Source organism: Nerophis ophidion, linkage group LG06 (genome assembly GCF_033978795.1).
Source record: "Nerophis ophidion isolate RoL-2023_Sa linkage group LG06, RoL_Noph_v1.0, whole genome shotgun sequence".
Taxonomy (NCBI): Eukaryota; Metazoa; Chordata; class Actinopteri; order Syngnathiformes; family Syngnathidae; genus Nerophis; species Nerophis ophidion.
The window spans coordinates 40210040-40232292 of NC_084616.1; the positions used below are offsets into that span (position 1 = coordinate 40210040).

Consider the following 22253-nt stretch of genomic DNA (forward strand, 5'->3'; position numbering starts at 1 on the left):
TACGTAAACAACTTACACAATTCATGTAACATGTAAGTAAATGCGCCACAGCATCAATACTGGTCCCTCAACAATCTCTATTTCTTCAGAATCAAAATGTATATTCATGTATTACATATAGCCTATTATTTGCGCACTATTGACTCGTGATGCACTGAAAATCTTCTAGCCGAAAAATTACTTTGTTCATCAAAACCAGACTTGCAATGTGGTATCCACTTCTGCTGCCTCTTTCCCTGCACAAAAAAAATAACATAGCTCGCACAGAGGTGACGAAAAAGTCGCATTGAGGTCGCATTCAGGACCTATTTCCGTTTAGACTGAAGTCACTTTTGAAAAGATCAGATTTCAATCCGATTCAAACTACCTCTGATGTGAAAAGATCAGATTTTAAGCACTTTTCGTCTGGCAAAAAAAATCAGAGATGTCACTTAGGGGCAAAAAAAATCCGATTTGGTGTGCAGTGTAAACGGGGCCTTATTTAGTAGAAGAGGGACACTAACTTTTTCAACAGCATGGGAAATTGCATCCAACCCTTTGCCACTTTATAATTAGAATCCTTGACTCAAATTTGACACACCTAAAAAATGTAAACACAGCATGACTAGAATTGTGCAATATAGGCAATATGGGATATAAATGTGTCTAACAATATAGAGCTTTTAATATGGAGAGTGGGAGGGGACTACAGAATTTTGACCGTGATTGCAGTACCACTTCCGGCCACATTCCTACATCTGACACCTTTAAATGTGAGTGGCGTCCTGGCTGGTCCGCCAATACTATAGTCCATGGATCGCTATTGCAAGGACAACGATTCTTGCTAGTAGCAGTTGCATTCAGTCCAGTTGCTCCACAATATTTCTTTAATTAGCCACTTAAATGAATGATTTCCTTGGATCAGTACCAGGTTTGTGTCAAGACAACGTGAGAACCTTCTACAAGGAGCATCTGCCAGTTCTGGCCTTCAGCTTCATTTGGCTACAAGTGATATTACAAAGTGACGCTGAATAATAAACATGACATTCACATTATCAGACAGCTTGACGTTGCAGTGACACCATTTTGGTCTCTCAAGACATCTTCTGTTCACACATCCAGTTGATGCCGACATGTTATTTTTTGCCAGAGATGCATCAGTGCTGCATTAAGATTCCTTAGTTAACAGCAGGCATTTGTTTTGTTTGTATGGCTTTTCTCTGTGAGTTATTTTGAGAGGTAGCATGTTGCTCTTATATAATTATTAATACATTATTTGTGCAGCTGCATGACAGCTCGAAGCACTCCTCAAACATCTTTGCTACAGTGCAGTCCATCTGTTCATGATTCTGATTAAAAATTCTCTTTTTGTGGTCAGCAGCAGCACATAATAGCAAACATCACCTGGGAACCCCAAATTACGTTTTGCCAAATGCAAACGGGCTTGTCATGTCTTGATTTACGCAGATAGTGCAGTGACACACAGCGAGAATCGGGATGTCTCACTCTTGCTCTGATGCAGAGAAACTAAGAATGACTGCTTCCCAAGGCACCTAGCTTTTTACGGTCGTGCAAGGCTCAAATGTGCTTCCTATAAGACTCACACGGTGACAATGACATGAGTGAGATCTGATACAAGAGATGAAGAGGTAATAATTTATCAATAGTTTTGCTATTGCGGTTGTAGTTTGTGTTGTTAAAATGCACTGCATCTTGCTTTGGGCTCTTTGTGTATGGAGAAAAAATGTGTCCTTTGGTATGCAACCAAAAAAACACAAGACATTTGCTGACAAAAAATATTTGCAAACAAAAATAATATTTGCAAACAAAAAAATGGATTGGAAATAAAAAAACAATTTAAAAAAATGAAAAAATGGTTGCAAATTATTATTATTTTGATTACAAATAGGTTTCTGTGTAAGAAAAAAACTTTGGGCGAGGACTTCTCGGAACAATTCAACATCAATTCACAAACAGGGTTTGTATTAATTAAATATTGCATATTGAAACTAATTTCTCTATTAGAAACGACTTAAACATGAATAATGTGTTCCAGACCCCACAAAAATTAATATTTTAGTAAAAGTGTGTACACTTTCAACTAGGGGTGGGTGATATGGCCTTTTATTAATATCTCAATATTTTTGGGCCATGTCACGATGCACGACATATATCGCAATATTTTGCCTTAGCCTTGAATGCACACTTGATGCATATAATCACAGCAGTATGTGTCGACATTAAAACATTCTTGTTCCTACTGCATTATTATATGCTCTTTTTAAACTTTCATGCAGAGGGAAACCACAATTAAGTACATTTACCAAAACTGTTTTTATTAAACAGTTATTAAGCAGTGGCACAAACATTCATGTCATTTCCAAAACAGAAAGTGCAAGATTGTCGGAGACATTTTAAAACAAGCTATTAGTGCACTTTTGTGCATGATGTCACTAAGATGACTTATCAAAACAACACTAAATTAAAGTGCACTATTTGTACAGAACGCCACTACAATAGTTTAAAACAAATAAAGTGCACTTTTGTGCATGATGTCACACAAGATATTTCGAAAACTGTCAAAGGAAAATAAACTGCATAATAGAAAATCAAATAGTGTATGTCCTTCGTTTTGTGGTAGGTTCCTGCGGACGTTATCTCCTTCTGTTGATTTTTTTTCATACTGTGTTGATCTGGAAATAGTTGCTTTGGCATTTTGTGGGTGCGGCTCCGAACAGAGATGTTGAAATACAGTTTCAAGCACTCTTCATTCTCTAGCGGGTGACTTTTCAAATGATTCTACATTAGCAGTGCTGCTACTTTTTGTAGCAACGCTTTTGCTGCATACGTGTTCAACATATTTCTGCTTGAAGCCAAACCATCGCCAGATGATGCACCCCGTGCTGTTTTTGTTGCGAATTAATTACTCCTCCATTTGTTACCAGATTCGCATCTTCTCTCTCTCGTATTACCACTCTCAACGCACCGTTAGCATCACAGCTAATGTTACCCATGTAGCTACCTCTCTGTTCGGGGAGGGCGAGTGACGTTGCACTTGTTTATGTCTCTGTGAGAAGGAGAGACAAGAAAGTGTTGGAAACGTATGTAGTGTATTGTCCGCAGCTAAAAGAAACTGTGTGAGTTACATATACTCCAATATCACGATATAGTCATTTTCTATATCGCACAGAGAAAAAAATGCAATATATCGAGCATATAGATATATCGCCCAACCTTACATTCAACTAGGGCTGTACACAGGTGGTTGTACTACCTCTGTAAAATACCAGTAGATTTTTATTTATTTTTTTACGGACATGACGGCGTGCCGTGGTCACGTCGTTACATTGCTAGTAATATGATTATGTAATTCGAAGCACACACACAGAGCACTTACAAGCAGACACAGTGTAGAGACAGAAGAGGTCAAATTAACATATTTTTGAAGTGTTGAAACTATAAAAACTGAAGCGGTGTTCTGCAAGCGGTGCTTTAAAACATAGCTGGCTAGCAGCTAACGTCCAGCTGCAAATCGGTAGTGTTTTATTTACTTATAAATCAATAATGCTCGCCTCCATGGCGACAAATAAACTACATTTCTTACAAGTATCATCACTGAAGGACGAGGATTAGCTAAACATGCTTCACTACAAACCGTACAAGGATATAATAACTAACCGCTAACATTTAGCTAGCTTGCTGTTAGCGGTTTGTTTACTCATGTAATCAATCAATCAATCAATCAATCAATGTTTATTTATATAGCCCTAAATCAACAGTGTCTCAAAGGGCTGCACAAACCACAACACAAACCACAACGACATCCTCGGTAGAGCCCACATAAGGGCAAAGAAAACTCATCCCAGTGGGATGTTGGTGACAGTGACAATGATGACTATGAGAAACCTTGGAGAGGACCGCATATGTGGGCAAACCCACCGGTAACAATCGGGCCACGGCCCGGTGGTTGATGACCACTGCTATACAGTACTATATATCAAAGAAACATAACAAGGGGGTGATTGATAAACTTTTATTTTATTACCAAAGTCAAAACAACAACTTGGTGAGCCGTCTGCATTTTCAGCCACCCTGCTGACACGCACGCATACTCACTAACCCTGTGGTGCACTCAGTCGAAAATTACAAAACTCCTTAACATTAACAGAAAGGACGAAGGGGAAGGGGGCATTGTCGACAGCGCTGCGGTTACTTCCTTATTGTTTCAAACCACACATGGGCGTGGCTCAGATTTTATAGAGCGACGGGCCATAAACTTGAGGGTTTCTGGTTTGATTCCAGCTTCCGCCACCCTAGTCACTGCCGTTGTGTCATTGGGCAAGACATTTCACCCACCTTGCTCTCAGTCCCACCTACAATGGTTAAAATGTAGTTTAAATGTAGATAATGAGTTTCTCAATGTAAAGTGCTTTGAGTCACAATAGAGAAAGCGCTATAATATGATATAATTCACTTCACTTCACATCGCTTGTCCATGACCTTCTTTGGACTCATATCGAGCTAGCAAAACTAGAAAAATGCTGCAGAAGGACTAAAAAAATGGTGTTAACATCAGCACTATGCTGACTGAATGGCAATATTAAAGTTGAGTTGGAACTAAAGAAGGATTTTTAACCAAAACAATTTAATGTTTAAATGTTATTTTTATTTCAAATCCTTGTTTTTGTTTGCAATTTTTTTTGGTTGCAAATCTATTTTTGTTTGCATGCATAAAAAGACACAAAGATCTCCATATTTTGAAATATTATGGTTGCCTTTTTTAGCAAAAAACAGAAAGCAACATTATAGTTAGTGTTACTCATGGTAACTTACATGTACTACATTAAATATATTTCATTGGCGTTTAGTATGTACTAAGTACTTGCTACAATGTGGGGATTATGTGGAAGAATGACCAAAGTATGAATGACAGATGTCTCAAACTAGGTCACAGAAACACAAACACAGTCTAAACTCTCCGAGCACCAGGATGTGCTGATGTCATTGTTATCTGTTCTGTTCCTAAATGTTTAGGTACTTTCTGTGGGACTCTGTGATAATCAAAATCGGAATTAAAAATACTTTAATAATCCCCGAGGGGGAATTAAGATTTTCAGCACAATCCCATTAAAGCTCAGACAAACATTACAGGGAGACAGAACAGGATCGCTGACGGGTCTGCCAACTTCCGGTGGCCCTTACAAAAAAGGTGAGAAACATGTAAACGCTGGGTAGGGCTTGGGGAGTCAGAAAAAAAATCAGTCCAAACCTTGGCCCCTCGAGAGGGGGTCCAGACTTTTTTTTGATTGATACATTTTTATTTCAAATATGCAAAAAAAAACAAAAGCAAGCCTGATCCAATACAGTGGTATAGCCTTAACAGCCATTATAACAAAATGAAAAAACAATGGAGAATAAAACAAACTTTCTTTTTTTTTTACATATTTGAAGAAGAGTGAGAAGAAGAAGTTAACACTCATTTAATCCCACCCATTTTCTTTAAATCAAAAATTGGGGATTAGGGGTTGCCCACATATGCGGTCCTCTCCAAAGTTTCTCATACTCATTGTCACCGACTTCCCACTTGGGTGAGTTTTTCCTTGCCCTTATATGGGCTCTGTACTGAGGATGTTGTTGTGGTTTGTGCAGCCCTTTGAGACACTTGTGATTTAGGGCTACATAAATAAACATTGATTGATTGATTGATAAATTGCTCTGAGCTAGAACTACGTGTTCACTTTATGTACAATGAACTTGTATACACATAAATGATAAATATAAACATACATATGCACACTACACACATACATAGTCATACCATTACCTCTCGTGATTATGGAAATAGTATCATGCAACAGCAGCAGCACCATTGCCTCAATGGGCAACCCCACACACTTCTGTAACACAAACAAGCCATAATCAAACACTTCCTTCATGTCTGTACCTCTGGAATACCATGTACCTATACTATAAAAAAAAACTCATAGCCATAGCACACATAAAGATGTGTGTAAGAGGGAAAAATCAAAGAACACAAAGGACATTAAATACATAAAAGAGCAGAGCTGATGCCATTAGCCACTTCTATACACAGCCACAAAAACTAAAACAACAACAACAACAACAAAAACAACAAATATAAACTGTAGTGGCCTCTGCAGTGTACCACGCCATCGTCTGCTGGGGTGAGGGGAGCATGTCCAGAGACAGGAGCAGACCCAACATAGCAACCAAGAGAGCCGACTCCACCCTCGGCCGCCCATCAACTCTAGGCCAGAGTCCAGTCCGCAAGGATAGGCGAGGATGCGTCCAAGGAGACTGCGGTGTCTAATACCTGCTCATTCACAGCCCAGGCACTGTGAAGCTTGTTAATACACAAACAAAGACAAATACTATCATAGCTCAGGGATTTGATCCAGGGTTTGCCTGGTAACCGACATCATTGTTTTCCGATTAAAACTTTTTTCAACACTTCTCTCGCAACGCCAAGCTGTGTCTGAGTGAAGTGTGTTATATTCTCCAATTGGAAGTCTTTCTGTCAGTGTATTTTGCATTTTACAATGCTTTAGGCTTATAGCAACGACACAGTAGCGCAAAAGTACTTCCGTGTGAAAGCTGTTCATGTTCCATGTGCCCTGCTGAGCTAGCATGGCCGCCTTGTCTCTGACATTAACGCGCACGGAAGGCCTAAATAATGAATTCCAACCTTGTAGTTGGGCTGCAATTCTCCCTCTCTCATTGCCCTGCCCCTCCCCTCCTTGCAACGTTCATTCATTCAGGCAATAGATTCAAGCTGCTTAGTGATGCGATCTCGCTGCTATAGGAACCTGAGGCATATTGAGAAAAGGGCTAGCATTATTGCTCACAGTGACAACGAGACCTCCTTGTCTTTGCACAAAGCTGCAGAAGCTACTGCTGCCCTTCATTTTGTGTCTGTGCATGTCAGACTAATCCCTTACAATTGGATTAAAACATGCAGATAACAATATTTTGATTTTTTCGGGTAGGGGTATTTGTAAATCTTGATGTCATAGTCCTAATCCTTTTTTTATGAGGATTATAAGGAAAGGAATTGTTTTCCAGTTATTGTGCAGGAACTGTTTTGACAGCTGTAGATGCAAAATAATTCATATTTCCTTTCATATGGCTTCACCTACTTAAGGTTGGTGCACACACACAAAGATTTTCTAAATCTTAAAATATTTCTTTATCTGCTACAGACTCCAGACATAAAGACAAAAAAATCAGGCATTGAGCAGTTATGATTTGTATGTGTTTGTGGTACAATAATATCAACTCAGCACAGCACACACATGACGATTCGGTCCCACCACAAAGCCAGGCTCTTATCATAGAAGCCCCAAATCTTGTGTAAGCAAACGTGATCTAACGTAGTGAACGTATCGATCCAAGTATTGATAAAGTGGGTATAGGTATTGGATCGATACTACCGTAGCGTGGTGGTTAAGAGTGGGAATTGATAAGAATTTTCTGGTTTCGATTCTGCTTAATAGGACTGGGCGGTATACCGGTATTATAGTTAACCGGTATATTTTAGAAAGCGGTATATATTTAAGACAATACCGGCATACCTTTTGATGTGCCTTTGTTACAGTCGTTTGTTCTTGTCTGCACCTGAAAGGCGAAGCACAGAGCACCCTTTTTGGCTCACCTCTGCTCACACCCTTATTAACAAGTGTTTCAAAGGGCTGCACAAGCCACAATGACATACTCAGCTCAGATCCTACATTTGGCAAGAAAAAAACTCAACCCAATGGGCACAATGAGAAACCTCGGAGGGGACAGCAGATGTGGGGACCCACCTGTGTGTGACTAGTGCAATGGATGTCGAGTAGATCTAGTTAATAGTGGGGGAGTCCAGTCAATAGTGGGACCAGCAGGAGATCCTCTTGAGTGGAGACTAGTCAGCAGCGCAAAGACGCCCCCAACTGATGCACAGATGACTGGTCCACCCCGGCTCCTGATAACCTCTCCATGCAGGAGAGGGGGGTACAGCAGAAAAGAGACGGCAGATCAACTGGTCTAAAAGGGGGGTCTATTTAAAGGCTAGCGTATACAAATGAGTTTTAAGATGGGACTTAGAGATGCTATAAGTAGAAGCCTTTAACTGTTATCGGGAGGGCATTCCAGAGTACTGGAGCCCGAATAGAAAAAGCTCTACAGCCCGCAGACTTTTTTTGGGCTATTGAAATCACTATTAAGCCCAAGTTCGTAGAACGCAGATTTTTGGTCGGGACATATGGTACAATACAATCAGCAAGATAGGATGGAGCTAGACCATTAGGTATTTTATACATATGTAGTAAAACCTTAAAGTCACCTCTTAAGTGCACAGGAAGCCAGTGTAGGTGAGCCTGTATAGGCGTAGTATGATCAAACTTTCTTGTTCTTGTTAAAAGTCTAGCAGTCACATTTTGTACCAACTGTAATATTTTAATGCTAGACATAGGGAGACCTAAAAATAACACGTTACAGTCATCGAGACGAGAAGTAAGAAACGCATGTCTAATGAGCTCCTCATTTATCGTTATTACATACTATGAGTTCAAATGTTTCAGCATGTTGCTCAAATGTCCTCCTGATAAAATAGCAACCTTGCAGTTATTACATGTAGTGCTGTTGCAATCTTTTCTGGTAAAATGTGGCCAAACCTTGAAGTGTTTACGTGGTAGCCATGTAGCTGTCTGACGTGAATATGCACGTTGCGAAATGACCTCATTTCCGACCATCTAAATCAGGGGTGCCCACACTTTTTCTGCAGGCGTGCTACTTTTCAATTGACCAACTCGAGGGGATCTACCTCATTTATATATATAATTTATATTTATTTATTTATGAAAGAGACATTTTTGTAAACAAGTTAAATGTGTTTAATGATAATACAAGCATGTGTAACACATATAGATGTCTTTCTTTCACGAAGACAAGAATATAAGTTGGTGTATTACCTGATTCTGATGACTTGCATTGATTGGAATCGGACAGTAATGATGATAACGCCCACATTTTCAAATGGAGGAGAAAAAAAGTTGTCCTTTCTGTACAATACCACATGAAAGTGGTTGGTTTTTGGCATCTAATTCATCCAGCTTCCATACACAAAATAAGAGTCTCGGAAAGCTGGCGTGCACAAGTGATGTGCACGCCAGCTTTCTGAGGGATCGCTTGTGCACGCCAGTTTTCCGAGACTCTGTATTTAGTTAGCGCAGGCAGCATGAAGCAGGGCTTTTATTGTGAAGATAGGAAATGTGCAGTCGGCCTTTAGAGTTTTGACGGAAGGTACGGCGCGAGAGTCTGTTGAAATAAAAAGTGTTTCTCGCCTTCCTCTCGGTCATTTTTAATAATAATGATCTTGCAGCAGCCAGCGTCATCTCACAAGACCCTCCGGTACCGTGAATGTCATTTAAGTGACGTCTTGGTGAAGATTGATGATCACTAATTTTTAGGTCTATTTTTTTTAAAAGCCTGGCTGGAGATCGACTGGTAGCTCGCGATCGACGTAATGGGCACCCCTGATCTAAATCATTGTTAGAAAAAAAATGTATACACTGATAAACCGGTTCTGAACAAGAACCGATTTTCGATTCTTTGGGCAGCTCACGAATCGATTACGATTACGATTCAAGAGCTAAAATTCAAGTAAAATTTGATTTTTGTTGCAACTTTAACTTATGTATATTGATGCAGTTTTACATTTCTTTTAATTTCACTAAATAAGCGCTTTGTTGTGCTTGTAGCGTGAAAGCAAGACAACTTTGTGTATCGTTGACACACAAAAACGTGTGCGTCCTTTATTCTTTTAGAACCAAACCAGACTGACTTAAAACACTCAAAAATGGCGGGAACAACAAACCCCCACCTTTGGGAGAATCTCCGGCCGGCCACTTAAAGGGGCCGCGCCGAATTACCTGCAACGGAACAACCTTGTCATGTGCCTAATTGAACAGTACAGTGAAACAGAACAACATTGTCATGTGCATACTCAAACAGTACAGTGAATAATAACAATAAGGTCAAGCACTAGGTGTGGCGAATTATGTCCGTAAATCAACCGCTACACACGTCCCCCCAGAATTCGCCATCACTAAGGAAAATAAACGGTCAATAGACAGGGGCACGAACAGGTCTACCAGACCGGGTGCGCCGGACTGGTACTAACGCCGGGGAGTCAGCAGGGGGAAACGGAATGGAATCTGCACAGTCCAAGGTACCGAGGGATTGCTCAGAAGGATGCAAAAAGTCATTATGAGGCCTAGGCAACGCGGGCGGACGACCCCGGCGTGGGGGTACAGCTGTGGTAACCGGTAACCGGCTGACTAAGATCTAAGTGGGCCGCTTTCAGCCGGTCCACCGTGATCTTTTCAGACCGACCCCCGATATCCAAGAGAAAATGTTTGTCCCCGCTCTCTAGGACGCGAAATGGCCCATTGTAAGGGGGCTGAAAGGGGCCGCGGTGGGCGTCGTGGCGGACAAAAACAAAAGCTGCACCTCTTAAAGAAGTGGGAACATGAGACGGCGTAAGTCCGTGCTGAGAAGTGGGGATGGGGGCAAAACCCTTGGCAGCATCGAGGAGAGCAGCTCGTTGCTCACCAGCGGACCAAGATGCCGTCGTGTTAGGAATGAAATCTCCCGGCACACGCAGGGGCTGCCCATACACCAACTCTGCCGAGGAAGATTGCAGGTCTTCCTTGGGGGCAGTCCGAAGGCCCAGCATTACCCAAGGGAGTTTGTCTACCCAGGCGCTGTCCTTCAGGGACGCCCTAAGCGCTGCCTTCATGGATCTGTGAAATCGCTCACACATACCATTGGCCTGTGGGTGATATGCCGTTGTGTGGTGGAGTTTCACTCCCAAGCTCTCGGCCACAGCGGCCCAAAGCTCAGAAGTGAACTGCGAGCCCCGGTCGGATGATATGTCCGACGGGGTACCGAAACGGGCAACCCACGTACCAATGAACGCGCGTGCCACCTCTGCGGAGATGGCGGACGTCAGAGGTACTGCTTCCGGCCAGCGGGTGGTCCTGTCAACCATCGTGAGAAGGTATGTGTAGCTGCGTGAGGATGGAAGAGGGCCGACCAAGTCCACATTGACATGGTCAAAACGGCGCTCCGGAACCGTAAACGGTGCCAGTGGAGCCCGCGTGTGGCAGTGCACCTTTGAGCGCTGGCATGCTACACAGGTGGAAACCCAGTCCCTAACATCTTTCTTTAATCCCCGCCAGACAAATTTTGCAGCTACTAGCCGCTGGGAAGGTTTCCTGCCCGGGTGAGAAAGGCCGTGGATGGAGTCGAAAACACGCCGCCTCCAACAGGCGGGCACAAGGGGCCGTGGCCGACCGGTAGCGATGTCACAAAGGAGCATAACCCCTGTGTCCTCAAAAGGGACCTCAGACAACCGTAACCCTGTGGTTGCAGCCTTCAGAGCTTTGATGTCAGGGTCGTCGGCCTGGTCAACTGCCATTTGAGCAAAATCGAGCCCGACATGGACGGCGCCAGCGACAGCTCGGGAAAGGCAGTCAGCAACGACATTGCTCTTACCAGCAAGGTGTTGGATGTCTGTCGTGAACTCTGAGACGTAGGAGAGGTGCCTCTGTTGCCGAGCCGACCACGGTTCAGCTGTCTTGGCCATCGCGAAAGTGAGCGGTTTGTGGTCCACAAAAGCTGTGAAAGGCCGGCCCTCAAGCAACGAACGGAAATGGCGTATGGCCAGATAGAGGCCGAGGAGCTCACGGTCAAATGTGCTATATTTCCGCTCGCAGGGGCGCAACTGCCTGCTAAAGAAAGCCAAAGGTTGCCAAGTGCCGCCCACCCACTGCTCATGCACTGCACCTACGGCATAGTCTGACGCGTCTGTGGTGATTGCAATGGGAGCATCGGGTAATGGGTGTGCCAGCAGGGTAGCGTTAGCGAGAGCAGACTTGACCCCCACAAAAGCACTGTGCCGCGTGTCAGACCAGTCCACCATGTGCTTGGGAGCAGCTCCTTTAAGCGCATCATACAGCGGCCGCATGAGGTCAGCTGCCCTGGGAATAAAACGATGGTAAAAATTTACCATGCCCAGGAACTCCTGGAGAGCCTTAACCGTGAGTGGGCGGGGGAAGTTTGCGATGGCAGCCACCTTTGCTGGGAGGGGAACTGCCCCGCACTCCGTGACACGATGACCGAGGAAGTCGATCACAGACACCCCGAATTGGCACTTAGCCGGGTTAACAATGAGCCCGTGTTGGCTAAGACGCTGAAAAAGAGTCCTAAGGTGGGTCACATGTTCGGCTTGCGAGGTGCTTGCTACCAGGATATCGTCCAAGTAAACAAACAAAAACGGCAAATCACGTAAAACAGAGTCCATCAACCGCTGGAAAGTCTGTGCGGCGCTCTTAAGGCCAAACGGCATGCGTAAAAATTCAAACAGTCCAAATGGGGTAATTACCGCTGTCTTCGGAATATCAGAGGGGTGGACCGGCACCTGATGATAGCCCCGGACGAGATCTACCTTAGAAAATACAGTTTTACCAGCCAGGTTGGCGGAAAAGTCTTGTATGTGGGGGACAGGGTAACGGTCCGGGGTAGTCGCCTCGTTGAGTCTGCGGTAATCCCCGCACGGCCGCCAACCACCTCCGGGCTTCTCCACCATGTGGAGGGGCGACGCCCACGGGCTGTCTGAGCGGCGAATTATCCCGAGGCGTTCCATGGTCTCAAATTCAGCTCTAGCGATGGAGAGCTTAGCGGGGTCCAGGCGCCGGGCACGTGCGTGCACAGGGGGGCCCGTGGTGGAGATGTGGTGTTCCACACCATGTTTGGTGGTAGCTGACGAGAACGTGGGCTGCACCAGGGTGGGGAAATCGGCGAGGAGGCGCAGAAAAACGTCTGCGGTGGGTAGCATGCTGGAAAGTCTGATTGAGTCTGTCGCGCTGAGACTGCACTTGTAGGAGCAGAACGTAATTGCATCCACCAAACGCCTGTTTTTAACATCCACAAGGAGGCCGAAAGCACAGAGAAAATCTGCCCCGATGAGCGGCACTGTCACTTTAGCAGTCACAAAGTTCCAACTGAAACGCTGTCCACCAAAACACACTTCCACGTACCGTATTCCATAAGTGCGGATGGGGCTGCCGTTGGCCGCTTCCATGGGGGGGCCATGAGACTCAGACAGCATGTCCAAGTTTGATGCTGGCAGGACGCTCCTCTGCGCGCCCGTGTCACACAGGAACTGACGTCCAGAGAGGGAGTCTTGGATGAAGAGCAGCCTGCCAGTACTGCCGACACTCATGGCTACTGCTGAGCGCCGGCCCCGGCGTTTCCCGGCGGCGGTCCTCGAAAACTGCACGGGGGTCGGCAGCGCCTGGCTTTTGTCCCGAACTTCGCATGGAAAAAACATAGTCCAGAATCCGGTTGCCGCCTGGGGGGCGCCGCTACCGCGGCGGCAGCCGCGATAGTGGGCGAATCTGCCTCAGCCGGTAGAAATGCAGCCACATAGGTCGGTTGGGTGGCTACAAAAACTTTATCCGCTTCCGCAGCTAGTTCGCGGCAGTCCAAAATGGCGGTGTTAGCCAAAGCAGCCCGCACCTGAGAAGGCAGGAGTGTCAGGAAAAGCTGCACAAACAGAAATCCTGGGCTGTGCTCACCCAAGAGGTTTAGCATTTTGTCCATGAGTTCAGAGGGCTTGCAATCGCCAAGCCCCTGCAACGAAAAAAGGCGCCGAGCTCGCTCCGCGTCGGTAAGTCCAAATTTCTGTAACAGGTGAGCCTTCAACGTGAGGTACTTGTTCCTCTCCGGTGGGTGCGTAAGGACGCTAGCCACTCTGGACGCCGTCGCGCTCCCGAGGGAGGACACAACATAATGGAACTTAGTGTCATCTTCGGTGATACCTCGCAGGGTGAACTGTGCCTCGGCCTGGGCAAACCATACAGTCGTGGAAGATTCCCAGAACTCGGGCAGCTTCAGAGAAACTGCATTCGCCGTCATGGTCGAAAAAAATCCACTGAATTCGTTCAGTGAAACGTCGGGGTCACCAGTGTTGTGCTTGTAGCGTGAAAGCAAGACAACTTCGTGTATCGTTGACACACAAAAACGTGTGCGTCCTTTATTCTTTTAGAACCAAACCAGACTGACTTAAAACACTCAAAAATGGCGGGAACAACAAACCCCCACCTTTGGGAGAATCTCCGGCCGGCCACTTAAAGGGGCCGCGCCGAATTACCTGCAACGGAACAACCTTGTCATGTGCCTAATTGAACAGTACAGTGAAACAGAACAACATTGTCATGTGCATACTCGAACAGTACAATGAATAATAACAATAAGGTCAAGCACTAGGTGTGGCGAATTATGTCCGTAAATCAACCGCTACAGCTTATCACTTGCAACTTTTAAAAACTGTGCATTTGTAATAAGAAACAGTTGAATTGATTCCCACATTTATTAACATAATGGAAATGTGTGCAAAATGGAATATTAGAGCCCTAAAATAAAGGAGCTGGTCAGATCAGCCAAAATGTAGAACTCTCTGTATTACTTCTTTGACAATAAATAAATTGATTATAGCTTATTGACAGTTACGAATCGATTTTAGAATCGTCCATGTCCGAATTGCAATGCATCTAAAAATATATTATTTCTCCCACCTCTAATTCCCATCCCAAGTGGTGGGATTGATACTCTTTGTTGTACTTTCTCTTTAATTTGGGGACTTTGACAAACTCACTCATGTCATCATCAAGACAGTACAAGATGACAAAGTATTGGTTGTGCATGCACTGCTAGTGTGAAGACGAACAGAACTGCTAAGACGAGTTAAGTTGATCAACAGCGCCTCTGCTGGTTGGAGTCAAGTACTGCACTCCGGTTTGCCTGACTAGGTCAATCAACAATTCCAATTAATATTCTACTGTGTCCTCTCTTGCCACAGTCTGTGCTTTTGTTTTTTTTGTTTTTTGCAAGCGAGGACAGTGAGGTTTTCCTGCAGTTGCTAGTAATAATATTGACAATAATAATAAAAGAACCATCCATCATTACCTGTTCTTCTTTCAGGTGGTTATTATGTGTGCCAACCCCAGAGGACACAAACACATTTGCCAGAGTGCTGGAGTGTAACAATTACTTGTAGATGTGAGGACCATCCAGTCCGTCTGCACAAATATAGACCAAAATGACAAATAGGCCATAGGATGGCAAAGGCAATTTTTTGCCATCAGCCAAGGTCACACTCTTCATTCAGCTGCAGTTTCAATGATGGCTTCTTTCAACTTGTTTTTCCACACGCTACAAGGGAAACATTTTATTTGCTTCAAAGTGTTTTACCTCTATGACAGAGATCTGTCCGCAACCTCTTAGAGGTCTCTCCTCATGAGTAAACGGCACTTGTTGTACTTGTTTGTTTCTTCATGTGACCATTTTAGTCATATACTGCAGTGGTCCCGAACCTTTTTATAGCTGCGGACCAGTCAACGCTTGAAAATGTGTCCCGCAGGAGGTTTTTGTCATGAAAAGGGAAGTTTTTTTGGGTTGGTGCACTAATTGTAAAAAAATAAATAAAATAAAAAAATAAATAAAAAATTAGAATTAAATGATAAATAATGATGAATGGGTTGTACTTGGATAGCGCTTTTCTACCTTCAAGGTACTCAAAGCGCTTTGACACTACTTCCGCATCTACCCATTCACACACACATTCACACACTGATGGAGGGAGCTGCCATATGCAAGGCGCTAACCAGCAACCATCAGGAGCAAGGGTGAAGTGTCTTGCTCAGGACACAACGGACGTGACGAGGTTGGTACTAGGTGGGGATTGAACCAGGGACCCTCGGGTTGCGCACGGCCACTCTCTCATTCTTCTGGGACACGGTACCAATCGAGCTGCGGCCCGGTGGTTTGGGACCACTGATGTACTGTACTATTCAACATTTAAAAAAAAATGCTTAATTCCAGCCAATATAATAACACACAATAATTATTTATTGGAATATTCATGAAACGCAGGTCTTGTTGTGAATTTAGTTGTTGAGATGTACTGCAATAATATTTAATACGAGTTATTAATGATGCATTGTCTGTTTTATTTTATATTTTAGTCGACAAAATTTACTTTAATTTTAGTCGACTAAGTATTTATTGTTTTTTAAACCAAGTATCAATTTTAGTTGATAATAACAATTCCATTCTTTGGATATTATTGCCCTTTAAGAGTAAAATGCATATAAAATGTATGAGTAATTGACCCTTGGCCTGCTTTCGTGTCTTTTCGGGGAAGTGTTTTTATCACCATTTGGGGTTGTTGTTGTTGTTGTTGTTGTCACGTCTAATGTATGATTCGAAGTCCCTGAGCTATTGAAGTACGGTAATTGTTGTTATTAGCAGACGGCCATCTTGAGTGCTTTTATACTAAAATGGTTTGTTTGTGCTTCCAGGCTGAGCAATACTAAGAAGCAGGCGGTGCACACAGTGATGGGCATCTGGATGGTCTCCTTCATCCTGTCCACACTTCCAGCTGTGGGCTGGCACGACACCATCGACCGCTTCTACACCTCCGACTGCCGATTCATCGTGACAGAGATCGGCTTGGGGTTTGGGGTTTGCTTCCTGCTCTTGATTGGCGGTAGCGTGACCATGGGTGTGATCTGCATCGGCATTGCTCTCTTCCAGACCTTCTCCATTCAGGCAGGCCACAAAGCGGACAAGAACAAATTCAATGTCCCCACCATCGTGGTGGAAGACGCCCAGGGCAAGCGTAGATCCTCCATTGATGGGTCGGAACCTCTTAAGACGTCATTGCAGATCACTTACCTGATCAGTGGCATCGTCTTCATCTATGACTTCCTGACTGGCTTCCCCATACTGGTGAGTTCTCTGCTTAAACATGACACACTGCCAAGTTATACCAGTGCGTATAACTGTGTGCAGTTTCCATAACAAAGGTGACAGTTTGGAATATACAGTCAAAGTTACAACGCTGACCATTAAACAACTCATAGCAAGTAATACGTGAATTATTGTGCTCCAGTCACTGTCATTAAACATCAAATAACTCTACAGGAATTTTTAAAGTAAACTTTCTGAACTGCCATACAAGTGTAATAAAAGGTAACCACTCTGTAATAAAAACAAAATCAAACTACAAAACAAAAAAAATACTCACCATTTGAATAGCGAGGTAGAGTTATGACAAGTTACAGTCACGGGCAGTTCCATCATAATTTGTTTATGAGCGAATGTGAACAGTGAGCACCAAATTTAAATGAATGTACTGGTAATGTTTTTAAAAGTTAAAAAAATATATAATTCTCACAAGAATTACTAATGTCTTACACACACGGTTGACATTCCAGATTTTTTGTAATATGTGTTAGGGATTAAATATATATTAGATATATTTTAGACATTTTTGAGGCATTTTGTTTTTTTACAGACAATTGTTTTTATTTTTAATGTTTTAGGTTTCCCTGTAAATGATTAATGTTTAAATGTAGATTTTGATACATTTTTATATATTGAAATCTTATATGACGATCATTGTGACCAAAATTACCACGGGTATAACTACTATCACAATATTGTTGAATGTGCTCAAAAAGTGATTATACACGATATAATATATTTGGTACATGGTGTAATGATAAGTGTGACAAGTAGATGGCAGTCAAAACTAAGAGATACGTGTAGACTGCAATATGATGGCAATATGACTCAAGTAAACTCCAACATTTTATATGTTCCATTGAAAATATATAACATTGCACACGGCGCTCAAAAATGAATCAAAATGTTTTCGTATAACTTTGGTAAGCTATGGAGCCGCACCCCTTGAAGGATTGTCAGCGCATTAAACATACGAGTTATATTATGGTGTGTGTATAAGGTAAGACATATTATCTAACGTTTTGTTTTGCAATATTATATAAAAAAAAAAAACATTTTCTTACCTTCTGGTACCCGCTGATGTGTGTTTGGGATCTGCGTAAATACTGAAAAATTGAGCCGTCTGCGCCGACAACGTAATCGATAATCTTATTCTTTTTCTCTATCTTCTTGTTATGGTAAATGGTAAATGGTTTGTACTTTTATAGCGCTTTTCTACCACTTTTTAAGGGAGCCCAAAGCGCTTTGACAGTATTTCCACAATCACCCATTCACACACACATTCACACACTGATGGCGGGAGCTGCCATGCAAGGCGCTCACCAGGACCCATCAGGAGCAAGGGTGAAGTGTCTTGCCCAAGGACACCACGGACGTGACTAGGATGGTAGAAGGTGGGTATTGAACCAGCAACCCTCAGATTGCTGGCACAGCCACTCTACCAACTCCGCCACGCCATCCCCTTGCCATGAGTTGTTTTATGGGACATTCATCCTCTGCTGTTGCCATTTCTAATATAAAGTAGTGTTAAGTTCTTACTTATATCTGTCAGTAAACTCGCCATGAAAGCGCTAAAACATACCGGCGTAGTGAGTTTACATTATTCAGCCAAGGTACTTTAGTTGTTAGAGCGTTCCGGTCGCACGGTTGTTCACGGGACACATTTCCGGGGTGCTGATTTCCAGATGAGTAGATGCTGCTCCGTTATTGACATTAGTAAAATCTGAATGTCATTGAAACAGTTAGCTCCATCTTTTGACACTTCTTTCACTCCCGTCCTTGCACGCGACACCGCTACAGCAAAGATGACGGAAAAAAGACGGTGCCAAAGGTGAGCCACGTAAATAAGACCGCCCACAAAACGACACATCCGGAAGCGACTGACAGAAAGCGTCTTGAAGATCTGTAAAACATAATCTATGCAACATTTTGACCAAAGAACCACCATTACATGTTATGTAGACCTCAAGGAAGTGTTGTCAATTTAGAAAAAATAATAATAATAACATGACTCATTTAATGCGCCCTATTATCCGCATAAGGCGCCTTATATATGAAAACAGATCAAAAATAGCCCATTCATCTGCAGTGCACTCTATGGTCTTTAAAGTACGTTAATTTTACCGCAGTTTATCATTAATACCGGTAACTTTATTGCTCATTTCGGAGGCTGTCGACCATGTGCAGGCTTGCTTGGCATGACATGAAACAGGCTCGCTGGAGGTAAACATTCAACACACTTAGAAACCATGCCATGCTGCTTTATTATTTAGATCAAACTAAATGTTTTTCTTCCTCCACATCTGAAAGTAGGCCAGGCTAAGTGATTATAAATGATGCCTGTATTTTTCCAGCAAGTCACAATATATAATGAGAGTGGGGGGTCTACTGAATCTATCAAGCACGTTTAGAGCAAGGGTCATCTCCCCTCTCTTATCTGGAATATCAAGGGTGTCACTTAACTCAAAAATCCTTCAAGATCATCATGCTTGAATGAAGCTCTTCTAGCCTGTCGCCATTTGGTTTGCAAATTCAAGCCTCAGGGCCTCATTCATTTTTTACATTGTGTTTCCAGGCCGAATCGAGAGCTCCTAGAGAGCTTAAGACTTTTCACCAAGAATGCTCCTGTACTTGATTTTGCTGTTTGCATTCTGACTTGGTGTTATTAGATTGTGTAAGACGAGATCTCCGTATCATTACCACATTCCTGCATTAGCTCACGGGTGACGCCATCTGTTTAAAGTCATCCAAACAAACTTTTTCCTGATGGAATTGTGTACACCCCAGGCAAGTTACAGACATGGCTGCACTATTGCACTGATACAAAATAAGTAGTACTTCTTGCAGTGGAAGGATGTTAAACATTACCACGAAAGAACATGTGGTCTGGGTTACATTAGCACGATGAATTTCAAAAGCCTCCCTCAAGAATTGCATTAGCAAACGTTCAGTGAGACCATTGTCACACTTTGCAGGCTTTGGCTTTTATAGCGATCTTTAATTATTCCCTCAAGTCATGCTTCTCGTCTTTTTTCAGCATGCCAATAACTGCACCCTGGGAGCTGGGCGATAACAATTCCTTCTCCAAATAGCCAAACTTTCAAACGCTTTCTCTCCGCGGATCAGCAGACCAAATCATTGCTGATGGCTCATTTTGGACTGAAAATGTTGGCTGCGTACATTGTTAAAAGCACAGAAAAAAAGATTATCATTTCAATTGCATTTTTTCTTGTATGACTTTTTATAATGTGTTGACTTTTGTCTGAATTATTTTACAAATAATGAATACAATATTTTTATGATGAAATTTAAAAAAATTATAGTAATATTATATACAAATATACCATCCATCCATCCATCTTCTTCCGCTTATCCGAGGTCGGGTCGCGGGGGCAGCAGCCTAAGCAGGGAAGCCCAGACTTCCCTCTCCCCAGCCACTTCGTCTAGCTCTTCCCGGGGGATCCCGAGGCGTTCCCAGGCCAGCCGGGAGACATAGTCTTCCCAACGTGTCCTGGGTCTTCCGCGTGGCCTCCTACCGGTTGGACGTGCCCTAAACACCTCCCTCGGGAGGCGTTCGGGTGGCATCCTGACCAGATGCCCGAACCACCTCATCTGGCTCCTCTCGATGTGGAGGAGCAGCGGCTTTACTTTGAGTTCCTCCCGGATGGAAGAGCTTCTCACCCTATCTCTAAGGGAGAGCCCCGCCACACGGCGGAGGAAACTCATTTCGGCCGCTTGTACCCGTGATCTTATCCTTTCGGTCATGACCCAAAGCTCATGACCATAGGTGAGGATGGGAACGTAGATCGACCGGTGAATTGAGAGCTTTGCCTTCCGGCTCAGCTCCTTCTTCACCACAACGGATCGGTACAACGTCCGCATTACTGAAGACGCCGCACCGATCCGCCTGTCGATCTCACGATCCACTCCTCCCCCACTCGTGAACAAGACTCCTAGGTACTTGAACTCCTCCACTTGGGGCAGGGTCTCCTCCCCAACCCGGAGATGGCACTCCACCCTTTTCCGGTAGAGAACCATGGACTCGGATTTGGAGGTGCTGATTCTCATTCCGGCCGCTTCACACTCGGCTGCGAATCGATCCAGTGAGAGCTGAAGATCCCGGCCAGATGAAGCCAACAGGACCACATCGTCTGCAAAAAGCAGAGACCTAATCCCGCGGCCACCAAACCGGAAGCCCTCAATGCCTTGACTGCGTCTAGAAATTCTGTCCATAAAAGTTATGAACAGAATCGGTGACAAAGGGCAGCCTTGGCGGAGTCCAACCCTCACTGGAAACGTGTCCGACTTACTGCCAGCAATGCGGACCAAGCTCTGACACCGATCGTACAGGGATCGGACTGCCACAATAAGACAGTCCGATACCCCATACTCTCTGAGCACTCCCCACAGGACTTCCCGAGGGACACGGTCGAATGCCTTCTCCAAGTCCACAAAGCACATGTAGACTGGTTGGGCAAACTCCCATGCACCCTCAAGAACCCTGCCGAGAGTATAGAGCTGGTCCACAGTTCCACGACCAGGACGAAAACCACACTGTTCCTCCTGAATCCGAGGTTCGACTATCCGGCGTAGCCTCCTCTCCAGTACACCTGAATAAACCTTACCGGGAAGGGTGAGGAGTGTGATCCCACGATAGTTGGAACACACCCTCCGGTCCCCCTTCTTAAAGAGAGGGACTACCACCCCGGTCTGCCAATCCAGAGGTACCGCCCCCGATGTCCACGCGATGCTGCAGAGTCTTGTCAACCAAGACAGCCCCACAGCATCCAGAGCCTTAAGGAACTCCGGGCGGATCTCATCCACCCCTGGGGCCTTGCCACCGAGGAGCTTTTTAACTACCTCAGCAACCTCAGCCCCAGAAATAGGAGAGTCCACCACAGATTCCCCAGGCACTGCTTGTTCATAGGAAGAAGTGTTGGTGGGATTGAGGAGGTCTTCGAAGTATTCCTTCCACCTATCCACAACATCCGCAGTTGAGGTCAGCAGAACACCATCCGCACCATACACGGTGTTGACAGTGCACTGCTTCCCCTTCCTGAGGCGGCGGATGTGTGGTCCAGAATCGCTTCGAAGCCATCAGGAAGTCATTTTCCATGGCTTCCCCAAACTCTTCCTATGTCCGAGTTTTTGCCTCTGCGACCGCTGAAGCTGCACACCGCTTGGCCTGTCGGTACCTGTCCACTGCCTCTGGAGTCCTATGAGCCAAAAGAACCCGATAGGACTCCTTCTTCAGCTTGACGGCATCCCTGACCGCTGGTGTCCACCACCGGGTTCTAGGATTACCGCCACGACAGGCACCAACTACCTTGCGGCCACAGCTCCGATCAGCCGCCTCGACAATAGAGGTGCGGAACATGCTCCACTCGGACTCAATGTCCAGC

General features: G+C 44.3%; 1 protein-coding gene across 3 annotated transcripts in view; it reads left to right on the plus strand.

The window, feature by feature from the left end:
* The window catches only part of LOC133554708 (probable G-protein coupled receptor 153), a 113172-nt gene that overhangs the window by 61330 nt on the left and 29589 nt on the right, over positions 1–22253 (plus strand). For 2 of the 3 annotated variants that reach the window (XM_061903762.1, XM_061903763.1), the window contains one exon: positions 16404–16833. In XM_061903762.1, the coding sequence (XP_061759746.1) occupies positions 16404–16833 (430 nt within the window). The remainder of the gene's footprint in view (positions 1–16403; positions 16834–22253) is intronic. The other variant, XM_061903764.1, reaches the window with a different exon arrangement.